Source organism: Cnephaeus nilssonii, assembly GCF_951640355.1.
Source record: "Cnephaeus nilssonii genome assembly, chromosome: 18".
Lineage (NCBI taxonomy): Eukaryota > Metazoa > Chordata > Mammalia > Chiroptera > Vespertilionidae > Cnephaeus > Cnephaeus nilssonii.
In genome coordinates, this window is record NC_137089.1 from 11258777 (window position 1) to 11284011 (window position 25235).

Consider the following 25235-nt stretch of genomic DNA (forward strand, 5'->3'; position numbering starts at 1 on the left):
ACTTGTAGCCATATTGTCAGAAGGTCAGTTGTATCCTAATGAAGTGTCAATGCCTGCGTCATTCACCTCACTTCATCTCATATGTAGGTATTGTATCATGTGAGCACATCTCAAGAGTACAGTGCAGTAACTTTTATTGCAGTATAATATTATAATTATTCTATTTCGTTATTGGTTATTGTTGTTCGTTTCCTACTGTGCCTAATTTATAAATTAAATGTTACCACTGGTATGTATGTATAGGAGAAAACAGTGAACGTGGGGTTCAGTACTATCTGCGGTTTCAAGCATCCACTGGGAGACTTGGAATGTACCCACTGTGGATAAGGGAAACGGCTGTACTCCTTCTGTTTGTAAAGGAGAGAGTAGAAATTTCAGACAAAATGACCAAGAGAGGACGTTGTTGACGTAGATGAGGACTTGGAATAACAGAGGCATCGCTGGGTTATACACATCAATCACCTTCTTTCATCTGTCCCCTAAACTGGGCCTCTTTTTTCAATTTTGCAACCAAGGGAGTTATGTAAAGAACCCCAACACGCATCCAAGGATGTCAGGGTTGAACGGACTGGAACTCTCTTGGCCTTAAAAAGCTTTTAGGTTCACATGCCTGGCAGTTGGCTCCTCCACGTTTACTGCCGTACTGATGGTCTCATCTGCTGTCCCCAGTGAGCGGCCTTTAGGTCAGGGGGGATGTGACACCTTGGGATTTTTCCAGGCCAGGTCTCAGGACCCAGCAATGCCTGAATCCTGTCTCTCCCTCTCCTTTCTTCTCTCTCTCACCAATAAAAACCATATTTTTAACGCTTTGCACTCGCTTGTTTTTTTCTCGATTCCTTTATTCTAATGCTAACCGTGTCGAGTCACACTCGACATCCGAGTGCAAAAGGTTAAAAAATTGCATGCCATTCTGAGTAGTGTGATAAAGCCTTGAGCCATCGAATTCTTTTCTGCCAGATCATGAATCGAACCGGTGACCTTTTGGTGCACTGGATGATGCTCAACCAACTGAGCCACACCGGCCCGGGTGCCACCATTGATTTTAGCTTAGCCTTCATTTTGCAATTTACTGGATGTAAGTGTGCCTTGTGGTTGTCTTGATTTGCATTTCTTTACCGTTTAAATACAATGCTCTATGTCTTATCTTCTGGTATAAGTGGCCTGACCTAGGCTCCTGGTGTTTATGTTTGCGGGAGGGAGGCCTTGGGTTCATATTTATTTACTCAGACCCTTTTGGGGGCAACAATATCAATCCCTGTTTCTATTTCTTGTAAGTCTGCTTCCATTCCACCATCTCCTTTACCCCAGTTGGTGTTTCCACTTAAACTCTGTGTTTTCGTCTGTACAGCTGTGGACTACTGCGCCTCGGGAAACCACGGATGCGAGCACGAGTGTGTGAATGCTGAGGGCTCCTACGCTTGCCGGTGCCCTAAAGGGTTTTCTCTTAATCCAGACAAAAAAACGTGCACGAGTAAGTTACCGACAACAGCCAAAAAAGTGTGTCGGGCTGGGCCCTGTATCCATGGAAACCTCCCAAACATAGAGGAGCGTGGGATTCTGTGCTGAGGGGTGCCATCCTGTCGGCTGCCGTTCCTCCTCTGTCAGGCCTTTCTGAACTCGTCCTAAGACGGTCGCCACGCGATCTCAGTGTCACCCTCCAAGGCACTTCGTGAAGGTGTCCTCCCCAGAGACCACACGTGGGGGTGTTCTTCCAGCCTCTGCTGAGCGAGCGTGGGGACAGTCAGACGCGGACTTCGCGCTGACTCAGCCTGGCTGTGCCCGGCAGTGTTAATGGGCTTACGAAACCCTTTCATTGACGCTTCGTGGCTTGTGGGCTTCAGCTCCGACTCCACGCGAGTTCAGGAAGATCGCTGAGCCAGAAGGAGTTGAATGTGGTTGTCCTGGGTGGGGGAGGGTGGCTGCAGGGAACCAACGGTTCATTTTGTGTCTTAGTGACATAGTTCTGTTTGATTTGAACTAAACACACACAAATCAGAATTACGTTCAGCCTCCAGAAATCTGACCATAAAGATCTATGAGCTAAAGGAGATCACGAGTTTACGAGAGAATTCCAAAAGTGTTCCTTTAAATGTAAAGGTATGTCCAACACTTAAGCGATCATGTGTGGGCTATTAAATTCCCATAGAGGGGTTCCCCTTAGAAAAGCTTATTCCTAAAGTATTAGGGCCCATCATTGGTTGGTTTGTTTGTTTTTAAAAAAATATGTTTTTATTGATTTCAGAGAGAGGAAGGGAGAGGGAGAGAGAGATAGAAACATCAATGATGAAAGAGAATCATCCATCGGCTGCTTCCTGCACGCCCCCTTCTGGGGATCGAGCCCGAAACCCAGGCATGTGCCCTGACTTGGGAATCGAAATGTGACCTCCTGGTTCATGGGTCGGCACTCAACCACTGAGCCACACCAGATGGGCCCAGCATTTTTTAAAAAGTGTAGTTTAATAGCAATTTAAAATAAGTCATCTCTAAAACAGACATCAATGAGAAAGTAGGATTTCAATTTACAAAAAGTTCATGTATTCATCATCTTTCTAAAATACATCTATTATGTATTATACCTGCACAATTTTTTTTTTTTTTAAAAAAGCATCCCCTCAAACTCCTGACACATAAGCTCGCTTGCCAATCTCTAGTAAATATCAACAGCTTACAAACAGCAGAGCTGGAGGCAGGTGTGGAGTATGGAACTGTGAGGGACACAGTACGTCAAACCATACATTTCTGGATCCCCAACCATGTGCCAATAGCAATGAATAAGGCAAGGAGCCGGAACCGGTTTGGCTCAGTGGATAGAGCGTCGGCCTGCGGACTGAAAGGTCCCGGGTTCGATTCCGGTCAAGGGCATGTACCTTGGTTGTGGGCACATCCCCAGTGGGGGGTGTGCAGGAGGCACCTGATCGATGTTTCTCTCTCATCGATGTTTCTAGCTCTCTATCCCTCTCCCTTCCTCTCTGTAAAAATTCAATAAAATATATTTAAAAAAAAAAATAGAATAAGGCAAGGAGCTGGGGGCAGCCAGGAGGAGGACGATGTGCAAAGACATGAGCCCGAGAGGCTCATAGCCACACCCAGCACATCACTGAGAGAATAAGTAAATGAGCGAATGTGCTGCTCTGTTCCTGGTCTCCCTTCTTCCTGACTCTTCTGAACTCTAAGCCAGCAGCCTGCACTGTGGTAATGGCTTGGGAATGGTGGTTGCTGGTCTGATGAGTCAGTCCTCTCCCTCAAAGGGGCAGCCTCGGCCTCAGTTCAAATCCCAGCTCCTCTGCTTTTTCCCCGGGTGACCTTGGGCAAGGTCTTTATGCCTCAGTTTCCTCAGCTCTCATAGGGGGTGATACTATTGCTCATTTCCTAGCATTGTCTTGAAGACGAAATGAGCTCATCCGCATCAACCCCTTGGCAAATGGCCTGGTGCCGAGCAAATTCTTTAAAGAGATGATACTGGCTTCAAAGACTTTAAATTGGTATTTGCGGAGCGTATACCAGGAGCCTGAGCGAACTTTAACAGGGCATGAAAAATTCAAGCCTTGGCCCGAGGCTTCCCCTGAAAGCTGGCTGGGGACACAGCACACGGAGCAGCTCGGTCACCACACCAAGTGTTATATGACCGAGGGCTGACCGTGTGGGGCACACAAACCCCCAACAGGAGTTAAGGGAAGGAGGAGACCAGCTGGGCTGGCACAGGTGGGGAGGCTGCAGCCCCCCCCGGGACGAGGCCTGCAGGGAAGCACATCTATCCAGCCTCCTTCCTGCCTGGACAGAATTCCTTCCCCGGCTGGGCCACCTCATTGCCTCCTCCAGCCCCAACCCCAGAGCCTCACCATCACCCACCCCCACACTGAGGCCCCACATGCCTCCTGTCCCAGAATCTCTTGGGACGTGGAGAATTACATACCCCGAGATGGCACAGGCCTGGAGAGCCTGGAAGGCGAAGGTGCAGGGCAGGGGGCTGGAGAGGAGGGCTGGCGGGGAGGCGGGGGAGGGGCTGCTCCAGCTGTGAGGTCTCACCACGGAGGCCTGGAGCCCAGCCATTCAACAGTCTTGGGCTCAGAGTCAAGACCCAGAGATGGGCCGCCCCAACATGTGGGCAGAGGAGAGTGCTGGCACTCAGGGAGGTCTGGCAGGGAGCTGTGTCCCCTAGAAGAAGGGCTCCCCGCCCACCATGTTTGGGGGCAGGGCAGGGAGCCAGACCTCGGGAGGGGACTGGTAAGAGAACGGAGACCCCGGGGTCCTTGGAAAGCGGTGAGCGTAAGAAATAGGCAAAGTCCAGTTGTCAGAACCGAGACACTTGACAGATCCTGGCAGGGACAAGAGCAAGAACTGGGAAATGGAGACCAGTTAAAAGGACAGACAGATGGGATGGAGGTAAAGGCTCAGAATCAAGGCAGGTGTCGTTTTTTTTACATTTAATCCTCATTGAGGATATTTTTTTCCCCACTGATTTTTAGAGACGGTGGAAGGGAGGGAGAGGGGAGAGAGAGAGAGAGGAATATCAATGTGAGAGAGACACATCAATTGGTTGCCTCCTGCAAGCACCTCAACCGGGCCCAGAGATCAAACCTGCAACCCAAGTATGTGCCCTTAACCGGGAATCGAACCCATGACCCTTCGATGCCCAGGTCAACGCTCTAACCACTGGGACACGTCAAAAAATTCTTGCCCTGGCTGGTTTGGCTCAGTGGATAGAGCGTCGGCCTGCAGACTCAAGGGTCCCAGGTTCGATTCCGGTCAAGGGCATGTACCTTGGTTGCAGGCACATCCCCAGTGGGGAGTGTGCGGGAGGTGGCTGATCGATGTTTCTCTCTCATCGATGTTTCTGACTCTCTATCCCTCTCCCTTCCTCTCTGTAAAAAAAAAAAGAAAGAAAGAAAGGAAGGAAGGAAGGAAGGAAGGAAGGAAGGAAGGAAGGAAGGAAGGAAGGAAGGAAGGAAGGAAGAAAGGAAGGAAGAAAGGAAGGAAGAAAGAAAGAAAATTCTCTTCTTGAGGCCCATATTCCTAAATATGGAAATTGTGAAGTTAAGACTGAAAAATTCCTTGGTTTTTCCTATGCTAGGTTTATTGCTTATTTTTTTTATTGTTGTTAATACGATTTTTCCTTCTTTCCAGAGATAGACTACTGTGCCTCACCGAATCATGGATGCCAGCACGAGTGTGTTAACACGGATGATTCCTATTCCTGCCGCTGCCTAAAAGGCTTTACCCTGAATCCAGATCAGAAAACCTGCAGAAGTAAGTGCCTGGGTGTTGGCAAAGGGCTCGTTCCGCTCAAAGCTCCACAAGTTTCCTTTTCCTGGCAGATCTCAAGCAAGATACACGCAGCATTTATGTCTCCCGTTATTATCCGGCCCTTTATTTTACCGTTGTCTCGTGATCCTGTGATGGGATGGTTTTTAGAGATGGAATAGACAGGTCTGCCCATTGGGTTCATTTAGCAATGTCAAACCCAAGCTGAAGCTTTCGCCTGCCTAAAGTGGGGGTGCACTCTCCCTCCTTCTTACCCCCACAACATATATGTGGGACTTTGAGAAAGTAACGACTGGACCCTGAGACAGGAGGTAACAGGAGCTGGTTTCTCTCAGTCCTACAAGGGAAGGCACTTGGTAGCTGCTGAGAGGGGGGAAATTGCAGCTCTATCCCCTTGGAGATGAAAGAAGGAAAAAAATAAGAGTCTGGTAGCCCCATCCCATTCAGGGGTACATGGCACCAGCAGGATGATACTAAGGATGTGCTGAGTGACTCAAATGCCTGTTAGCTGGCACTTCAAAGGGCCTGCCTGGGGATCTCGGGCATGGACCCCCACGGGGGATCCCTTTAAATCAGACTAGACTGTACCTGAGGGACCACTAGACTGGAAATTCCGCAGGGACAGAGATTCTACCCTTTTCTCATTCTTGAATCCTCAACAACTCGAAGTTTTGGCCCCTGAAGGTCTGACACAGTTTATGGAATGAATGAATGAGTCCATGGGTCTCTCTGAGATTTGTCATCCTGGAGAAATTGCAGCCATTATTTGAATGGCTCAATCTTGTTGGAGAGATGGCCTTTTTAAGGCATGCAAGTTTCGAATGTTTTCAAAAAGTACTTTCCTCGTCAGTCCACACTTAGACACACACTGAATAGTTGGCGTTCTCCTGACAGCGTGGTGCACAGAACGCTCGGGAACTCCCTGCAGGGGTGTGTACTCCCAGGTGTTCCTTCACCCACCTGTTCCTGGAGGTGTGGACAGCAGTTCCACATCACAGGACTGAGCGTTCAAAGGTTTGACCGCAGATCTCTTTTGAAAAGCACTGGTGCCTATATAACTAAACCCAGATACGCCACATCCTGCTTATAGCCTATATCCGCTTACACACTCACTCTTATGAGCATTAAACCTTGTACGCTGTCAGGTGGTTTGCAGAGCCCATACTTTGAAGCGGAGCCCCTCGTATGGAAGATAATTCCCACCGCCTTGCCAGGATGCAAACCCTGGAAACACTCGGGCATTAAATGGGAATTTTAACTGAGAACATACAGAATGTAAAAGCAATCGGACCGAATGTTTTCCATTAGACCACACATGCACACAATATGGTAGAGGGCCAAGTTTTCTGGCCTGGCCACTCTTCTCTGCTATTCACACCTTTTTTTTTTTTTAAGGGGTAAATGTGTCCATGGCTGACTACGCCCAGGGAAAAATCTCTTGCAGGTGGACTCATATTTGTGGACCAAAAGCTCTTATGTGGGGGATAATTAGATCTGGTTCCACTCAGGCACTCATTGTGTTCCTGCAGGCTTCTTCGCGTTACTAACGGAGGGGAGAGGGAACAAGGCAGGCATGGGGGTCAGTGGAGGCATCTGCTGGAAGCTCGGCATCTCATACCAGTCATCTGAGATTCCTCCACCCCGCCACTCCCTCCACATCTGCCTGGAGAGGCACTAGGAATAAGAGTAGGGCCCAGGGCAGGGCACGCATCATTATCAAGAAAGGAGGGAGGCCAAGAACAAAAGGGCGAGAGGAAGTGGCCATCCAGGAGTAGTTTGACCACCAAAAACTGGCCCACAGCTGGGCCTGTTTGCGGGCTTTGGCCCAGTTCAGAGTCCCTCATGCTCATTAACGTAGTGTATTCAGCGATTATAGCTCCATTTCCTCTTTAGCCAGGTGCCCTACTTTTTCATCCAAGAGAAATGGAACTTGTTCCTAACGCCCATGTCCTCATCAGCCCTTCTCCCAGCATCCTGCCTCATCGCTGCATTTTCCATTGTCTTTGCTGCAGACCCAGCCCTCGGCTCCTGAGGTCAGCCTCTCAGAGCTGCCCCTGACTAATGTCCGTGGTGGCATCCAGCTGTTCACGGAAGCGAGCGCTCACTGTCTCTCCGGAGCATGACGTGCAAGAGGGAAGCAAAGAAATTGGCTTTAAAATCTGGAGTTTGTTAGTAGGAGTCTGAGGATCTCAAGAGCATTACAAATCTTGAGCTAAGGGTACAGCCATTTACATTTAATAGGCGGTTAATGGATGTGGGCTATTTTCAAATTTAATAAGAAATCTATTTTTCAAAGGAATTTGATGTCATCCAATTAAACTGGGGGAAAAAAATGTTCCAGCAGAATCCTCCTGAAGAAAAGACCCTTGGCTAGGACTCATTCTTCTTCCTCATCTGGGGACAATTTCTTTTTCTGAAAAGTGCTGTCAACAATTTAAGGCATAAATTCTGAAGGAGGCCGTGCAAAGCACAGACTCCAGGACTGGCCTGGCTGTCTAGCTGGGGCCGGGGGTGGAACCGGATGTGGGTGTGACCCATATACTCCAGGGTTGTTTGTGCTGGTACCATGCTGATGCGCCTTGTCGCTGGAGACCTGGGGTGGGGTCCACATCTGGACTGAGCTGGGAGGTGTGAGGGCCGGTCTTGGCAGTGTCCCGCATCCTGGCCCTGTGGCCTGGGACAGACTGCTTTACTTTTCAGTACCTGGATTTCCTAGACCCATGGTCGGCAAACTGCGGCTCGCGAGCCACATTAGGCTCTTTGGCCCCTTGAGTGTGGCTCTTCCACAAAATACCATTGCCTGGGCGAGTCTATTTTGAAGAAGTTTAAGTGGCGTTAGAAGAAGTTTAAGTTTAAAAAATTTGGCTCTCAAAAGAAATTTCAATCGTTGAACTGTTGATATCTTGCTCTGTTGACTAATGAGTTTGCCAACTACTGTCCTAGACCAAAGGACCATGACTTCCTGCTTTAACATTTTGTAGCCTAATCTTTTCAAAACTACCTGTGCCACTGGACATTCTGAGCTTTGCCAAATAAAGCTACACCTGAGCTTGGCCCATTTGTAGCACTTCATAGTTAGCGATGAGACTGAGCCAGATACAAGGTGCATAGTAGCTACTCAATAAAAACCAATTGAATGAATAAATAAGCAAATGAATATTTAAGTATCACACATGTGAAGAAATATGACCCAAGTGTGTAAAGAAGGCAAAGATCTATGGTTAAACCTCTGCTATATGCAACCACTTGGAGGAGAGTCATTTTTGAATTGCTTTTTGCAAAATAACTGAGTGATAACCTCTTCAAAAATCTGTTTTTTAGTTTATCAACAGGGTGGGGCAATTGCTTCTGCCTGGGGCTAATTGTAATTCTCATTCTCTTATTGGGCCTTAGAAATTCTGAACCTTGGGGCAAGGTGCTTTCCAATAGGGTCAACTGTCTTCCCCCCCCCAGGCAAAGCCGTCTGTATAGCTTGTGGAACTCAGAGTCTGTGAAAGAAACAGATATTGAAGCATCTCTCTCTCTCTCTCTCTCTCTCTCTCTCTCTCTCTCTCTCTCTCTCACACACACACACACACACACACACACACACACACACACGTGCTATATGACCATTGTGATGAATGCTGTGAAAGAGAGAGGTCCCATAGAAAGAACTGACCTCATTGGGGCGGTTTCGCCAAAGGTGTCTCTGAGGGACTGATGTTTTCTGACTGTGCAGGAAGATAGAGGTTAACGAGCCCAGTGAGGAGACTCGGAAGCAAGAGGCTGACTGATGGGTGTTCTGCCTTCAGGTTGCTATGTCAGCCTCCTCAAATCCTTTCTGGGCAGGGAGACTATAAATAAAAATAAAATGTGTTTTCTCAGTTCCTTACTTCCTGGTTTCAGGTCTTCCCCCTGTATCAGTTAGGGCACTTGTGGTCATGCAGAACAGGAAATCCAACTAATGGTGTCTGAAGCCAGTTCAGGACGTTTACTTTTCACCTAACAGATCCAGAGGTGGTCCACCCCAGGGCTGCCTCAGTGACTCAGGGGTGTTATCAAGAACCCAGACTCTTGCCCTAGCTGGTTTGGCTCAGCGGATAGAGGGTCGGCCTGCAGACTAAAGGGTCCTGGGTTTGATTCCGGTCAAGGACACATGCCTGGGTTTCAGGCTCGATCCCCAGTAGGGGGGGTGCAGGAGGCAGCCAATCAATGATTCTCTCTCATCATTGATGTTTCTATCTCTCTCTCCCTCTCCCTTCCTCTCTGAAATCAATAAAATATATATTAAAAGAAAAAAAGGGGGGAAAAAAAGAACCCGGACTCTTCCTGTCCCTGTACTCTGCTGAAGCATGTAGACTTTGCATCCTCACACTTGTCACCTCACGGCTATGACAGCTACTGCCATTCCGGGCATCATGACCTCACACTACTAGATCCAAAGACAGGAAGCAGAGTAGAAAAAAACATTTCTCTTTATACATCTTTGTCTTTTCAGGAAGGAAAATCTTTCCCAGGGGCGCCCAATAAACTTCTCCTTATGTCTCATTGGCTAGAACTAGGGCATATTCCCCCACCCCTAGACCAATCACTGACAAAGGAGAACATGGTTGCTGGGCTGGCTTAGACCAGCCATGATTCATGAGGATCAGGGTTCTAGTCCCAAGAAAACAGGGGAATGGTTGTTGGCAAGGCAACCAGCAGTGTCTGTCACGTCCCCAGAAAAAAAGAACAATGCAGTTAAACCGATCCAGCCCAGCCCCTGAGGTTGGGGGTGACCTTTCCCCCCAACAAGAATCTCATAAAAGCCCTCCACAAACTCATTTGATTCCCTTTCACTATTCTCCATCTCTCCCATGACCGGCTCTGTGTGGGGCCTTGTGGTTTTAGCATTTTCTACCAGGAAATGAAACTGCTAAGTAGCTTGAACGGGGTGAAGGTCACTCTAGGACAAAACTGCAACATGGGCGGCGGCATCCGAGACGTCTCTTCTCCAGGTGCTTGATAGGGATGCTGTCCTGGTCTCACTCAGAGCGAGGGTGAGCGTGTGGATCCTTCGTGATGTAACTGCCACGTCCTGCCTCTGCTAAGTAGCTGGGTGTCTTGCAAGACGAGCTTTTGTTTACTCGGCTTCGTGCTGCCCAAGGTCACTGTCAAATGCACTGTGGGTGGCAGCTCCCTCCATGCTCTGGAGCCCTAGTGATCAGGTTAATTGGAAGAAGAGACTACTGGGTTTTCCCAGCTTTCTTGGAAGGGGCTAGGCTGGGGACTGTGGCCCTCAACCCATTTTTCAGCTCTTTGGCCACCCAAGAGGAAGACCCAGGCTGGAGAGACCTCTTCAGGTACCAGGGTCTCCTTCAGACAAGCTCTGGAGAGCAGAGCGGCGTTCCCTGTGTCCCACGGAGCACCTCATTTCCGGAATAGATCCTGCGAGGGGCTGACCTCACAGCCCTGGCACAGCCCAGAGCCTGACGCAGGATCTGCCTTTTCTCCCCCCAGGGATCAACTACTGTGCGCTGAAGAAGCCGGGCTGTGAGCACGAGTGTGTCAACACGGAGGAGGGCTACTACTGCCGCTGCCACCGGGGCTACAACCTGGACCCCAACGGCAAGACCTGCAGCCGTAAGTGTGCTAGGGGCGGGGATGCTGGCTAGCGGGAAGGGGCCACGCCAGGCCCCTCACCAGCAGCCAACGACTTCTGGAGTTCCTGGGTGTCCCGTGGGCCTGATGATCTGACGGACGTAACCTTCCTTTGCCTCAGTTTCATCGTCCATAAAATGGGACTACCAAGCTCATAGGTTGCCTTGTGAGGATTAAAAGAGTCAATACGTATAAAACACGTAGAAAAGTGCTGCTGGACATGTCATAAGCACTCAGTAAATATTAGTTCATGTGATCATTTGCTGTTAAGAGCACCGATTAAGTCAGACCGTCCTGAGGCCAAGTCCACGCTCTCCCGAACACTGGACACGGGGCCCAGGGCACATGGAAAACACACAGTTACAGATAACAGTGCATGATTGTCACGGAGCCGGGGGGAGGGATGCGTGCCGGCCCCCGCGTGGGACCAGCGGCCGAGGCACCGAGCTCGGGACGGACTCGGGCTACCCCAGAGCTCCTCGGAGGGCGGAGCTGGGAAACATGGGAGTTTTTTGGGAAGCCCTTTCTCAATGTTCTTGTGTAAGAAGCACAACAAAGCTCCATTTGGTGATGTAAACGCACGGAAACGTGCCGGCTTTGCCAGCTGGACGGCTCCGGCCTTCTTTATGAGGCCCAGTCCGCGTGGCCCGGGCCAGCGGGGGTGGGGGCGCCTGAGCCCCGCGGGAGAGGCCTGTGGCCCTGGGGGGAACCCCAGCTGGGAGAGGGCCTTGGTGGCCCGGCCCGCACAGAAGGGGCCCTTGTGTGGCTTTCCACCCGGCGAGCCGCACATCTGCTCCCGCCTCGGGGACAGCGATGGACTGGGAGCGAGAACAGAGCAGCTGTTCAGCGTTGGGACCTTCAGCTGCCGGGCGGGGAAGCCTCCCAGAGGAAGCACTGGGTCCAGGGCAGTCCTCGGGGAGCCTGCGCCCTTCAGCCTTCAGAGGGGACAGAGTGCCTCGAGGAGGCACTGCCTCTGAGGATGGATCTCACAGGCCAAGGAACTTTGGGACCAGACAGCTGGCCCTGCCATGCGTGCGCCTCGTGGTCTCTGAGCCTCCGCAGCGGGAGTGGGGAGCAGGAGGCCTTCCGTCGACAGGGAGACGCCCTGGTGAGGACGGTTGGAGTAGATGCGGCCTTCTTCCAGGAGTGTGGGGTCTGCCAGCTGACAAGGCCTGGCAGGTATCCCGGGCAGGCCGGGCGCAACCTGGCTGAGCCCACCCGGAGCCCCAAGGGCCCTGGCCTGCCTCTCCCTCCCAGCATTCCTGGGGGGACCTAGAAGAGCTCAGAGGAGAGGCCAGGAGAGGTTGGGCTGTTTTTTCTCTCTGGGATCTAATAAGAAGGACCACCTAGTCAGCTTCAAGAAAGTATAAGGCAACCCATTTCTTCCTCGGGGTCCCCTGAGGAAGCCACGGTATTCCACTCCCCTGGAGGGCTCAGGGAGCCCCAGGCCCTGGTGACCACAAGCCCTTACGGGCCTCACTCTGGGCCGGCACTGCTTTGGGCATCTCCCAGGTATTCACTCACTTTATCCTACAACAGCCTTAGGAGGCATCGACATTCTTTTTTTATTTTTTTTAATATATTTTATTGATTTTTTACAGAGAGGAAGGGAGAGGGATAGAGAGTTAGAAACATCGATGAGAGAGAAACATCGATCAGCTGCCTCTTGCACAGTCCCTACTGGGTATGTGCCCGCAACCAAGGTACATGCCCTTGACCGGAATCGAACCTGGGACCCTTGAGTCCGCAGGCCAACGCTCTATCCACTGAGCCAAACCAGTTAGGGCGAGGCATCAACATTCTTACCCCTGTCTAAAGATGGGGAAACTGTGGCTCAAAAAGATCACGTAACTTTGTTGGGGTCACATGACTGGTAAATGGTGGAACAAGGATGTGAATACAGGCCTCTGGCTCCTGAGATCCTGCAAGTGTTTGCAGGAGGCACATCCACCAGTGGAATGTTCCAGAAGCATCAGTCCCAGGCCCTGTGGGAGTCAAACAGGTCCACTTGCTGGCCCTGCACAAGGCCTCCAGCGTCCTCCAGTCTCTGGGTCTGCGTTTTCTCCATCAAGGAAATCTGGAGGCAGCCTGCAGGGCTATCTGTGGGAGCCGGTCACCCCAGCTGTGTCCAGGGCCTTTGGTGCTCACTGCCCAGCGGGCCAGCTGTGCAGGGCTGGGGCACCAGCTGTGCAGCAAGGGGGGGCGGGGTGCGGCGGGCAGCAGCAGTCACACATGCAGGCCCCGGCTTTGGTTTGTTTTCTGAATCTGGGTGCCCTGGTAGAAATGTAACCAGACCATTAAGCCCTACTCAGTGCTGCTTAATAATCCTACCTAATAAAAAGGTAATATGTAAATTACCATCACTCCGCTACGCCCCGATTGGGCCAGCGGGAGGCACAGGGGGCGGGACTCGGGGTGGCCGGGGTAGCCTATTGGGCTGGCGGGACACTGAGCTCGTGTTGCCAGCGGCAGCGCGAGCTCAGCGTCTGCGCCATGGCTGTGCTGCGGAACAGAAGGGGCCTCTGGGGCAGCGAGCTCACGTCCCACTGCGGACCATCAAAAGCGGGGGAGCTGGGTGCCTGTCTGCTCCGGCACCAGGCCTTTCAGAAGCCTCCACCGAGCCGGAGGCTTCCGAAAGGCCTGGTGCACCAGCGGACAGGCACCCAGCTCCCCCGCGATGGAAAGCGAAAGCGTGTAGGGGACCCTACACGTGCATGATTCAATCATGCACTGGACCTCTAGTAATAATAATAATAAGCATTCAGGCAGCGGCGAGTGCGCGCCAGCTGCTGCTCTGCGGGCCCCACCTGGTCGGCTCCTCTAAGAGCAGCCCCGCATCCCATTTCTCAGCCAGGGGCACCGGCCCGCGCCCATGGCTAGGAAGTGGAGGCCGGGATTGGATCCCCAGTAGTCAAAGCCAGACCCTCACTCATGCCTGGGCCCTGCCCTGTCCGCTGTGTGGCTCTGGGCCGCAGCGTGACCTTTGTGACCTTCGAGCCTCGCTTTCCTCCTGGGGAGCCGGGGCTGCACCTGCCCCATGGCCCGGGGGTCTCAGCTGGCGGTGCAGGGCCACCGGCACTCCCTGCACAGGAGCGGTACCTGCTTCTGCTCTTCAAAGAAATGGGAAGAACCGAAACCGGTTTGGCTCAGTGGATAGAGCTTCGGCCTGCGGACTGAAGGGTCCCAGGTTCGATTCCGGTCAAGGGCATGTACCTTGGTTGCAGGCACATCCCCAGTAGGGAGTGTGCAGGAGGCAGCTGATCAATGTTTCTAACTCTCTATCCCTCTCCCTTCCTCTCTGTAAAAAATCAATACAAGGTGCCTCGTTAGTGCAGTAGGTAGCGCGTCAGTCTCATAAAAAAATCAATACAATATATTTTAAAAAATAAGAAAAGAAATGGGAAGAGAATCAAACCAACAAACAGCCAGGCTGACGTTGTAGAGGCCGCCGCTGGGGTGGAGCCAATGAAAGGCCCCGGGGCTCCCTGCGAGGCGGACCTGCTGTCCCCGTGTGCCCGCAGGCGTGGACCACTGCGCCGAGCAGGACCACGGCTGCGAGCAGCTGTGTCTGAACACGGACATGTCCTTCGTGTGCCAGTGCTCGGAGGGCTTCCTCATCAACGAGGACCTCAGGACCTGCTCGCGTGAGTCCCGCCTCCCTGGGGGGCGAGGTGTGCAGCGGGGGGGGGGGGGGGGGAGAGTGTGAGGACTGGGGGGCGGATTGGGGGGAGCACCTTTTCCCCCCCGCCCTTTGCTCAGGGGGATCAGTGCCCTCTGGGGACCGCCCACCTGGGCACCTGGGGGAGGCGGGAGGAAGCCCAGCACCCCACTGACACCCGCTGCCTGTGGGCTCCCAGGGGCCGACTACTGCCTGCTGAGCGACCACGGGTGCGAGTACTCCTGCGTCAACACCGACCGGTCCTTCGCCTGCCAGTGCCCCGAGGGCCACGCGCTCCGCAGTGACGGGAAGACCTGTGCCAGTGAGTGTCCCGAGGCCCGGCGCCAGCGGGCCTGGGCTGGGGTCCCTGGGGGATGGGCGATGCCCAGGGAGGTGCGTCCCTCCCGGGTGGGTTTCCCCAACAGTCAATGTGCAGAAAGCCTCTCAGCGCTGGGAGCCTGGTGCTCCCCGCCCCTCCCCCCCCCAGCTTCCTTTTCCAGCCCCAGGTGGTGGCTTTGCCCATGTCCACAGTGGCAGGCCCTTTGAGGCTGGGCAGGGCCCTATGTCTTAGCTCTCACTTCTCTACCCCGCAATCTGGCTGCAAGAGGTAGCCAGCCCAGCAGGGTGGCACCAGAATAATAATACCCTGGACCCCAGCTGCCTGCTGACTTCCTGCTGGGCACTGTGCTACATACACACCGGCATCCCCCCCACCCCCGCCCCAATCCCTGCACCCGGGGAAGCCCATCCTGCCTGTGAAGCCGCAGCCCCGATTAAGTCAAGAGCCCGAGGTTGCCAGTGGTTAGCAGTGGGTTCAAACTGCTCGGTGCGAGTCCAGAGCCAGTTCTGGGAGAAGGGGAGCCTCCGGGGAAACCTCCCCTCCCGTGGCCGCGATGGTCTGGCTTCAGGTGGCGAGGCTGGCAGTGATGTTTTCTGGGTACTCCTTGCAGCTGGTCCCAGCGTCAGCTTCCATTAATTTTAAGGAAGGAAAGCTCCCAGACCTTTCTCTCAAAAACATGCTGTTTTCTGCCCTGCAATCCCATCTCCAAGATGAAAACGAAAAACAGTCATTTTGAGGGAAGGGATCAGAAGCGGAGGCGTTCACCTTCCCCATCCTGCCCGTTACAGAGTCCGGTGTCCGGGCCCCTGATGCAGTTGTGGCCGCAACCTGGTTTATCCAGCTTTGTATTTGTACACTCACCTGGTTTATCCAGCTTTGTATTCAGTACACTCACCTGGTTTATCCAGCTTTGTATTCGGTACACTCACCTGGTTTATCCAGCTTTGTATTTGTACACTCACCTGGTTTATCCAGCTTTGTATTTGTACACTCACCTGGTTTATCCACCTTTGTATTCGGTACACTCACCTGGTTTATCCAGCTTTGTATTCGGTACACAAACCTGGTTTATCCAGCTTTGTATTCGATACACTCACCTGGTTTATCCAGCTTTGTATTCAGTACACTCACCTGGTTTATCCAGCTTTGTATTTGTACACTCACTTGGTTTATCCAGCTTTGTATTAGGTACACTCACCTGGTTTATCCAGCTTTGTATTCAGTACACTCACCTGGGCAGGTGAGCCGACTGCCCAGCGGGGTGTGCCCTGAGTGTGCAGCCTGGGAGGAGTGTGTCCCTCGTTGGAGACAGATTCTGAGTCTTGGCAGATGGGTTCCCCATCTGAGAGCTTGCCTGTGGCTGCCTGCCCAGCGGCCTCCGGGGCCGCTCCAGCCGGCATGGGAGGGTGCGGGCAGGGGGTGCAGAGAGCATGGGTGTGTCGAATTGCATCGACCTCTGACAGCATGCCAAGGCCCGAGGCATGGCCCTTCATTGGTTTGTTTTAATTCCCCATCATCTTAGATGACTCATGTCCTTCCTGGGTCCTCCCTCTTACTGTGGTCACCAAGAACGGACTCCAAGAGGCCTGCAGGCCTTCTAAGAAATTCTCACGGTCCTTCCAAACCAAGGCTGCCCCTTTTCCTTAAAATCGTGTGCCCCCTCTCCCCCCTCCCCGCCCGGGTCCACACCTGGGTTAGGCCATGGACACTTAGAAACGTTGCCCATATTCTCATTTAAAGTGTGTTTGTTACTAATGGTACAGTGACACCGTTCATCTGAGTACATGCTCAACAGTGCAACTAGAAGTGAATTTTCACGTGTGTGTCGTGACTACCGTATATGAAAACAGGAGATCATTAGATGGGTTAGAATTGTCCTCAGGGAATGGTGGTTCCTAAGAGATGCATTTTCCCCACCAGCTGATACCTGTGCTTCGAGCTATTCCCTTGAGGGAAGGCCCTCTGTCTGCCCCAGGATCCTGCAGCCTGGCTGCCCTGTCCTGTAATGACGGGCTGTGTTTTCGGGGTGTCCGCATCCTGAGGGTTGGGATGTACGTTTCCCAGCTCGGTGCCAGATGATGAGGGTCCTGCTGGTGTGACTGCACCATTTTGGAAAAACCAGCTGGAGGTCAGCCAGGCCTGGCTCGGCAGAGAAGGGTGTCCTTGGCCCTTCATAAGGCAGCTTTCACCTAGAGCTTGTGTAGCGGGGGGGCCCTGAAGAACCCTTCACTCACCTTCCAGAAGGTTCTCCGGAGCACGGGCTAATTGGCACTGTTACCCCCGCAGGCCCCGTGGGCTCTGCAACATCTGGAGTGAAGCCGTTCTCCCTTCCTCCTGCCCCTGGCCCGCCAGATGTGATTGCCCAGATTCTGCCCAGCGGCCTCCCTTGCTTTGGGGGGTTGATGCACAGACTGGGGAGGGGACTGCAGCTGAGAGGCCGCCTTCCCTCCCTAGCCCCTGGAAAAGTCCTTGAGATAGACCTTTCGCAAGGCATCCCGGCTCAAGGAAAGACTCCACAGGCTAGAGGTACACGGAACACAGCCCGCTGGCCTGCCGGCTCCCTGAGAGTGAGACCGGGTCTTACTCGGCCCACGGGAGATGCTCAGGATAGTTCCGTGAGTGAATGTCAGGGACCAGCTGCCGTTTCATCATGCAGAACCCGGCACGGGGCCCACTCCCTGCTCAGCAGCCGTCAGTGGCTCTCCTCTGTCTCTCAAAATCCACGTCCAGTCCTACTCCTCGATTTGACAGTGTCTCAGCACCCCTAACTCCACGCCTTGAGCCCATCCGAAGCCTTCCTCAATCCCTCTAGGTCTTCAGGTGGCTCTTCTTATGAAGGCACTGATGCTCCCTCCCATGGGGGCTCCACCCTCGTGACCTCACCTAAACCTAAGGAACGCCCAAAGGTTCTACCTCCAAATGACTGTCACATCGTGTGTGTGTGTGTGTGTGTGTGTGTGTGTGTGTGTGTGTGTAGGACTTCAACATGTGGACTTGGAGGGGACATATGGTTTGGTGGAACAGAAGGAAGTTCAGAGATCTCCCTTTTCTTTTGTGGGAAACAACACAGGTAGAAAATAGGCACCTTCAGGCTGGCCTCGGGGGTCAGAGGCAGAGTCAGGTCTAGAACCCGGGTTACCTAATGCAGGATCTCTTTCCCTGAGTGAGTGAGATGCCCTCTAAAAGTACCGCTCAACCCTAGCCCAGCTGGTTTGGCTCAGTGGATAGAGCGTCGGCCTGCAGACTGAAGGGTCTCAGCTTTGATTCCAGCCCAGGGCACATACCTTGGTTGCAGGCTCGATCCCTGGACCCCGGGGGCAGGGGCAGGGGCAGTGTGGGAGGCAACCAATTGATGTGTCTCTCTCACATTGATGTTTCTCTCTGTCTCTCTCCCTCCCTTCCATTCTCTCTAAAAACCAGTGGGAAAGTATTATCTGGCTCGCTCACTCCATCAGTCTCTAGGTGAGGACACACACACACACACACACACACACACACACACACACACACACACACGGTGTGGCTCCGTTCAGCTGCTGCTTGGTTTGTCCGAGCCAGCGCCTCTATGGAGCTAGCGAACATTTGGCCGCTCCTAGTCTCATTATAAGAAAAGCCAGAAGAAAAAAAAAGAAAAGAAAAGCCGGGAAACAGTGTCATTCTGTCTCTAGGCCTTGGTTACCCTCCGTGGCTTTCTCCCCCGGGGTTTGCGGTTGGTTTTAATAACCTCCTACGCGGAGCCCCAGACACAGGATTGCTGTCTGTCATCGCCGCAGAGGTGCAAGTCCACGGAGCACCACCGACGTCCGTGACTCACCAGATGTGGAATCCAGATGTGGGGAGCACAGGCTGTGTCAGCACGCAGGGCTGCCAGAGGGGCCCTAAAAACCTGCCCTGTGTCCTGAAACGTCTGGTCACCCTCACCCCAGATTGCGGACCCCATTCATGACGAGGGCTTAATGACACGCATGCTCCTGCCTCCTCCGCGTGAGAGGAGGAGGGTCCTGTGTTCGAGGGCAGTGTTTCCTTCCTGCCTGAGTGTCCTCATAAGTCCTCTCACCCTCTTCCTTTCAGCGGTGGTTCCCGGGCGAGGAACCCTCTCTCCGTCTCTGGGTTGGAGTCGAGGTACTTCCTTAAGCGGGGTCCGGCTATCCTCCCTCTCTCAGGTGTTGACCCCTTCCCTGCAGTGTCCTGGGCGTGTCGTGCTGAGTGCGGGCATCCCTGGGTGGATGCAGGCCCAGTTTCTGCCCTGACACAGTTTAAAGTTTCTTCGGGAAGAAGAAATTGAAGACAGAATATCACCCATTCCGTGTGATGAGAGTTGTGATGTGGAAATAACAGTGCCACAGAGCCTGTGACGGATGGGGGGCAGGGTGGGGGTGGGGGGACCACCACCTGGTCTAGAGAAAGGTGTTTGGCCTGGCGCCTAGAGTCCGATGGAGTGAGCGAGCAGAGGTGGAGGGTGTTCTGGACTAGATGTGTGTGTCCTCCCCAGATTCCTGTGTTGGAATCCTAGCTGCCCAAGCGTGATGGTAGTAGGAGCTGGGGCTTTGGGGTGATTAGGTCATGAGCGTGGAGCCCTCGCAAATGGGATTTGTGCTTTTAGGAAAGAGACCCCACAGAGCTCTCTAGTCCTGCCCGCATGTGAGGGACCTGGACGGGGGCCCTCACCCAACTATGTGGGCTCCCCGATCTCAGACCTCCAGCCTCCAGAACTGTGATCAACACATGTTTGCTGCTGTAAGCCACCGCGTGTGTAGTATGTTGTTACAGCACCACCGCGGACTAAGACCGAGGGGGAGTCTTCCCAGGCACAGGAAACAGCGCCTGGAAGCCCAGGTCCGGGAGGGCACTGAGGGTGGAGTTTGGAGTGTGAGCGGGAGACGGGAGAGATGGGCGTGGAGAAGCAGGCGGGCCAGGCCACCTGCAGCGCTCAGAGTTACAGCAAACCGTTTGGAGGCCTGGCCTCCCTAGAGAAAACCGTTTTGTCTTCGGAGGACCCACCAGCCTGTGGGCAGACTGCTGACCTAGGACGGCCGCTGGCTGTGCCTCTGGACCAGGGAACACGGAGGTGATAGATTTGTGAGCTCATCACGCCTCTGCCCCAGCACAGCTGGCACAGTGGCACAGCTCACCTCCGCAGAGTCAGGGGCCTGGGAGAGTCCCTTCCCCTCTCTGCCATCATTTTCTCAGCTCTGAAACCATGGTGTTGGACCACTTCCTGTCCAAGGTCCCTTTCAGACCAAAAATACAGGGAGTGCCTGGCACGGAGTCAGCGCTCCATAAATGCTTGCTGAACGAATGAAGTCCTTGCTGGGGTGCCCACGGTTCTCTCCGGGCGAAGGCACCCCATCCTAGCGAGTCAGGGGTGGTGGCTCTCTTTGGCCTGTTAGGGACGCACTGAAGTACTTCCCTAGCGGGGAGTCCCTTTGTCTCTGGGGAGAAGCTGGCTCAAGCTGGTTTCCAGACTTGGTGAGTAGAAAGCAGCGACAGCCTGGTCGGGAGTAACAGCTGCAGTGTAACTTGGGCATTCCCTCGTTTCCCGTGTGTGGTTCTTTAATTTACGAGGGATCCCGAATGCCCCCGACATGCGGAAACCGGACACTTTGCTGAACCGATGTGAACTGTGCACTCTGCCGGGCGGGTGCGTGGGAGAGCGCGGAGCCCAGCCGAGCGCCAGCAGCCACACCCGCTGGTTCTCATGTCCAACAGCTGCACAGAATCCCCAGGAGGTGGTCGGTTACCCTCGCTTTTCAGAGTGGAACACTGAGGAGGGTTTTCTTTTGCTCAGTGGGTACTCACGGGGGGGGGGGGGGGGGGGGCGGGGAGGGGCCTGCTGTGTGCCAGGCCCTGAGCTGATGCTGGGAGATGCAGGAGAGAAGGCGCATCCAGGCCGGGCCCTCTGGAGGTCAGAGCCCACGGGAGCACGCTCCGGGGAGGAGGCGGCACAAACCCAACCCCATTACATACTGATTGTTCAGTGACAAGTGTGACACCACCAGAGGGGCAGATGCCTGGGCTTTGAGGCCCCGGGCCAGGAGGTTAGGGAGACGTCTGGAGGTGGTGAAGGAGAAAGGAGTCCCCAGGCAGGGGCGTGGCCGTGCAGAGCCCTGTGGTGGGAGGGATTCTGGCTCAGCACCGAAGTACTGAGGTCCTGAAAGAAAGTTCTCGGAGCCGGGGGAGGGGGCCAGGTGAGGTGCAGGGTTCCTGCGAACCTTGCCAAGGATTCTGTCTCATCCCAAGACTGTCAGGAAGCAGTAAAGGCTGGAAAGGGGACTCAGGCCGAGGGGGTGGGGGTGGGAGGATGGATTGGAGTGGGTGAACGTGGGTGTGCAGAACCCGTCAGTAAACGATGCCACAAGACACAGATGATGGCGTTTGGTTCACGATGGTGGAGGCACAGAATAATCTGGACGCTTGGGAGGGTCTCTGAGCGTAAGGGCTGGGTCAGTTTATGTCACCCCACTGCTCAGCGCCCCCAGTGAGCCTTTCTCACTTAGATGCAGCCACAGCCTGTGATCCCAGGTGATCTGCCCCTGATCCTGCCCTGCCAGGTTGCCTGGGTCAGACTGGTCTCTGCCTGTCCTGAAACAGGCCAAGATGCGTCTACCTCTGCAGTTTGCAAATTCTTTCTTGGGGGCGCTGATCTTCCCCAGATACCATACACTCAGTCATCTCTTCAGGGCTCTGCTCAGTGTCCCCTTCCTTACCTGGCTGTGAACGACAGGTGCTCCCCTGGCTCCAGCCCCTCAGCCTGCTTTTCCTCCAAAGCACGTTTCCCCATCTGACACATATTTGTCTGTCTATTGATGGTGTCCCCCTCCCCCCAACCCCCCACCTCCCGCTTCCTTCCCACCCCTGCTGCCAAGTGTAAGCTTCACAAAGACAGAAACTTTGTTTTATTGGCATCTCCCCTGCCTGAAAGAGTGCCTGACTCACACAGGGACTCGTGAAATATTGTTAACCGAGTGAACGGATGAATGAATGGGCTAAGTGTGACACATACCTACATATCTCAGTAGATACTGGTATGTACATACGTTATTTACATGATAGGGTAACCAATGCAGTTGAACTTATTTTCTGATAGAGGCCATTGGTATCTCTCCTTTGTAAATTGTCATTTCGTGTCTTCTGTTCATTCTCCCTGTGAAGATGATGATACTGTTCAATTTATGTGCTCTTTATACACACTGAGTGGCCAGATTATTATGATCTCTGAATGCATAATAATCTGGCCACTCAGTGTATACCCTATATAATAAAAGGCTAATATGCAAATTGTCCCCTCGACCAGGAGTTCAGCCAGCAGGTAGGCCGGCCAACCACCCATGTCCCCTCCCCCTGGCCAGGCTGGCCGGACCCCACCCATGCACGAATTCATGCACCGGGCCTCTAATACACACACACACACACACACACACACACACACACACACACACACTCTGAGTGGCCAGATTATTATGCGTTCAGAGATCATAATAATCTGGTCACTCAGTGTATTACAAATAGACATGCTTCCTATTTTGAAATGTGCATTATGGAATTAGATACTGTTTTAGTTGAAGGCGTCTGAGGTGCCTTTTAAGATTGAAGAAGTCGCTGATGTCTGAATCATTTCCTCCCTCTGTTTCTCTAATTCCACTTGGTTCTCAGAATTGGACGCTTGTGCTTTGGGGGACCACGGTTGCGAGCATTCCTGTGTGAGCAGTGGAGACTCCTTCGTGTGCCAGTGCTTGGAAGGGTATCTGCTCCGGGAAGACGGGAAAACCTGCAGAAGTAAGTTTTTATCTGAGTTGGCGCCATCATTGTGTCTGACCTCTGCATGAAACCCACCATCCCGATCCCTGTGTCATCCGTTGCTCTCAGTTCAATGCTGCATGACCACCAAATGCAATGTGGGATCCTGGGTGGGATCTTGGGTCGGAAAAGTGACAGCAGGTAAAAATTAAGGAAGTGCAGCCCTAGCTGATTTTGCTCAGTGGATAGAGCATCGGCCTATGGACTGAAGGGTCCCGGGTTCCATTCTGGTCAGGGGTACATGCCCGAGTTGTGGGCTCAATCCCCAGTAGGGGGCGTGCAGGAGGCAGCTGATCAATGATTCTATCTCATCATTGATGCTTCTATTTTTCTCTCCCTCTCTCTTTCTCTCTGAAATCAATAAAAATATTTATAAAACAAAAAAAATTAAGGAAATGCAAACAAACTATGGACTTTAGTGGATATTAGTTGTATCAATATTGGTCCGTGAATTTTATGACTTGTATTACACTAAATGAAAATGTTATAGGGGAACTGGGTATGGGGGTTTACGGGAGCTTTCTGTACCATCTTTTCAATTTTTCGGTGCATCTAAAACTCTCCTAAACAATAAAGTCCAGTACAAAGAACACAAGCAAATGCACACATGAAAAAAGCCATGGCCAGAGCTATCACGGAAGCTGCTCACTTATGCCCGAGGCAAGAGGCAGTGGGCTAGTAGCGTGGCTTCATGGGAAAATGTACAATCTGAAACCCAGGGTTCTATCAACTTCTGTCTCTGCCAGTTATGACCTGGGCGAGTTGCTTACCTTCTCTGCACCTTTGTTTCTTTATTTCTAATAATGCTGTTGTTTCCCGGAGCACAAATCCCTCAGAGAGACCACCGTACGAGGAGGCCGTTCTTACGTCTCAGAAAGCAAAGCCTCTTAAGATTGGCGAAGTCCCATCCTATATAATAAAAGGCTGATATGCAAATTGTCCCCTCGACCAGGAGTTCAACCAGGAGTCAGACCAAGGGGCGGGCCGGCCTGCCAACTGCCTGCGGCCCCTTCCCCCAGCGGGCCCTGCCCCCCGATTGACCCCCCCACCCTAATCAGGGACGGGGACGGCCCACTAACCACTTGTGGTCCCTCCCCCTGGCCAGTCCCACCCCGCCCCCAATCGCCCTGATTGGGGTGGGGGGTCGGGGGTGGGCCCCACCCGTGCACAAATTCGTGCACCAGGCCTCTGGTCTCTGGTATAATCAAAGGGGAGTGTGACCCTGAGCAAGAGATTTCCATCCTTATCAATCACCTTTTCTCAAGCTGCTCAGAGCACTTTTCAAAGGGCAAGTCCTGTTTACAGAGATGAGTAACTGGAATTATTACTCTCGTTTTTCAGACAGGAAAGGTAAGGCTCCAGAGCAGCGGTCACCAACCTTTCGGACCTCACGGACCACCAGTGGTCCACGGGCCACCGGTTGGTGACCGCTGCTCCAGAGGGTTATGTGATTCTTCTGAGTCACGTGATGTGTCAGGGACAAGGCCAAAATTAGATTTCAGTGCTGCTAATCTAAATGGAGGTTTAATTTCCTAAGTAGTCAGACCAAAAGTGTTTCCCTTCTGGTAGAAGAAACTGCATCTGCAGAAAGCAGGTGATGGACTGCATTTTTATGAGATACTGAATTAGATGCTGGTGAGGGAGGACAGTGACGACAGGGAGGAGGTTTGAGTTAGCCTAAATCAGAGCTCCCGAACTTCATCCTCAAGTTCACCCTCCTCCCCATGGACCACTGAGCTCAGGGGACTCTGGAGCCTGGGGCTGAGACGAAGGGACCCTCTGAGGTGAAGCTGGGGAGACTTGACGTTGATGAAATTGTTTTAAGTTGCTCTGCTGTCCTCAGGGAAAGACGTCTGCCAAGCAGTAGACCACGGCTGTGAGCACATTTGTGTGAACAGTGGGGAGTCTTACAGCTGCAAGTGCTCGGAGGGGTTCCGGCTCGCTGAGGATGGGAAACGCTGCAGAAGTAAGTGACTTCCTGGTAGAGCTGAACGTGTCCCTCTGTGAGACTTGGTTATAGAACTTCATTTAATCTTAAAGACCTTCCTTTGCAATTCACGTCACAGTTACAGGTTCCTGCCGTGGGCACTCTGGAGGGTTTTGCTAGTGAACAGTACAGTAGACCCTTAGTTGTTAGGCATTTCTCAGTCGAGGTCCCGAGACGTCAGGCTCTTTGCTTCTTCTCATCCTCTCCCCGCTGTTGGCCCTCTTCACAGGGGCTCTGTGGATGCTCAGAGCCTCGCAGTGCCTGGCTAGTCATGGGACTGAATTAGAATCTCTGGGAGCAGTCATGATGGGAATCAGAGGTTAATTATGGTGCTTTTTCTTCTTGAAGGCCCTCAGAAGTAAAGGTAGTGTGTATGTGTGGATGGATGGATGGATGGATGGATGGATGGATGGATGGAATATGACTATGGGGTTTGGCAAGTCTGATGTCTGCAGGGTAGGCTGGCAGGCTGGAGCTCCAGGGAAGAGCTAATGTAGTTCTAATCCAAAGGCAGTCTGCTGGCAGAATTCCCTCTTTTTCAGGGGGGCATTAGTCTTTTTTTAAAATAT

At 52.9% G+C, this 25235-nt stretch overlaps 1 protein-coding gene across 3 annotated transcripts in view; it reads left to right on the top strand.

Annotated features, from left to right (window-relative positions):
- The window catches only part of MATN2 (matrilin 2), a 116090-nt gene that overhangs the window by 78846 nt on the left and 12009 nt on the right, over positions 1 to 25235 (top strand). For all 3 annotated transcript variants that reach the window (XM_079796709.1, XM_079796710.1, XM_079796708.1), the window contains exons 6-12: positions 1349 to 1471; positions 5125 to 5247; positions 10744 to 10866; positions 14406 to 14528; positions 14742 to 14864; positions 22536 to 22658; positions 24523 to 24645. In XM_079796709.1, coding sequence (XP_079652835.1) covers positions 1349 to 1471; positions 5125 to 5247; positions 10744 to 10866; positions 14406 to 14528; positions 14742 to 14864; positions 22536 to 22658; positions 24523 to 24645 — 861 coding nt within the window. The remainder of the gene's footprint in view (positions 1 to 1348; positions 1472 to 5124; positions 5248 to 10743; positions 10867 to 14405; positions 14529 to 14741; positions 14865 to 22535; positions 22659 to 24522; positions 24646 to 25235) is intronic.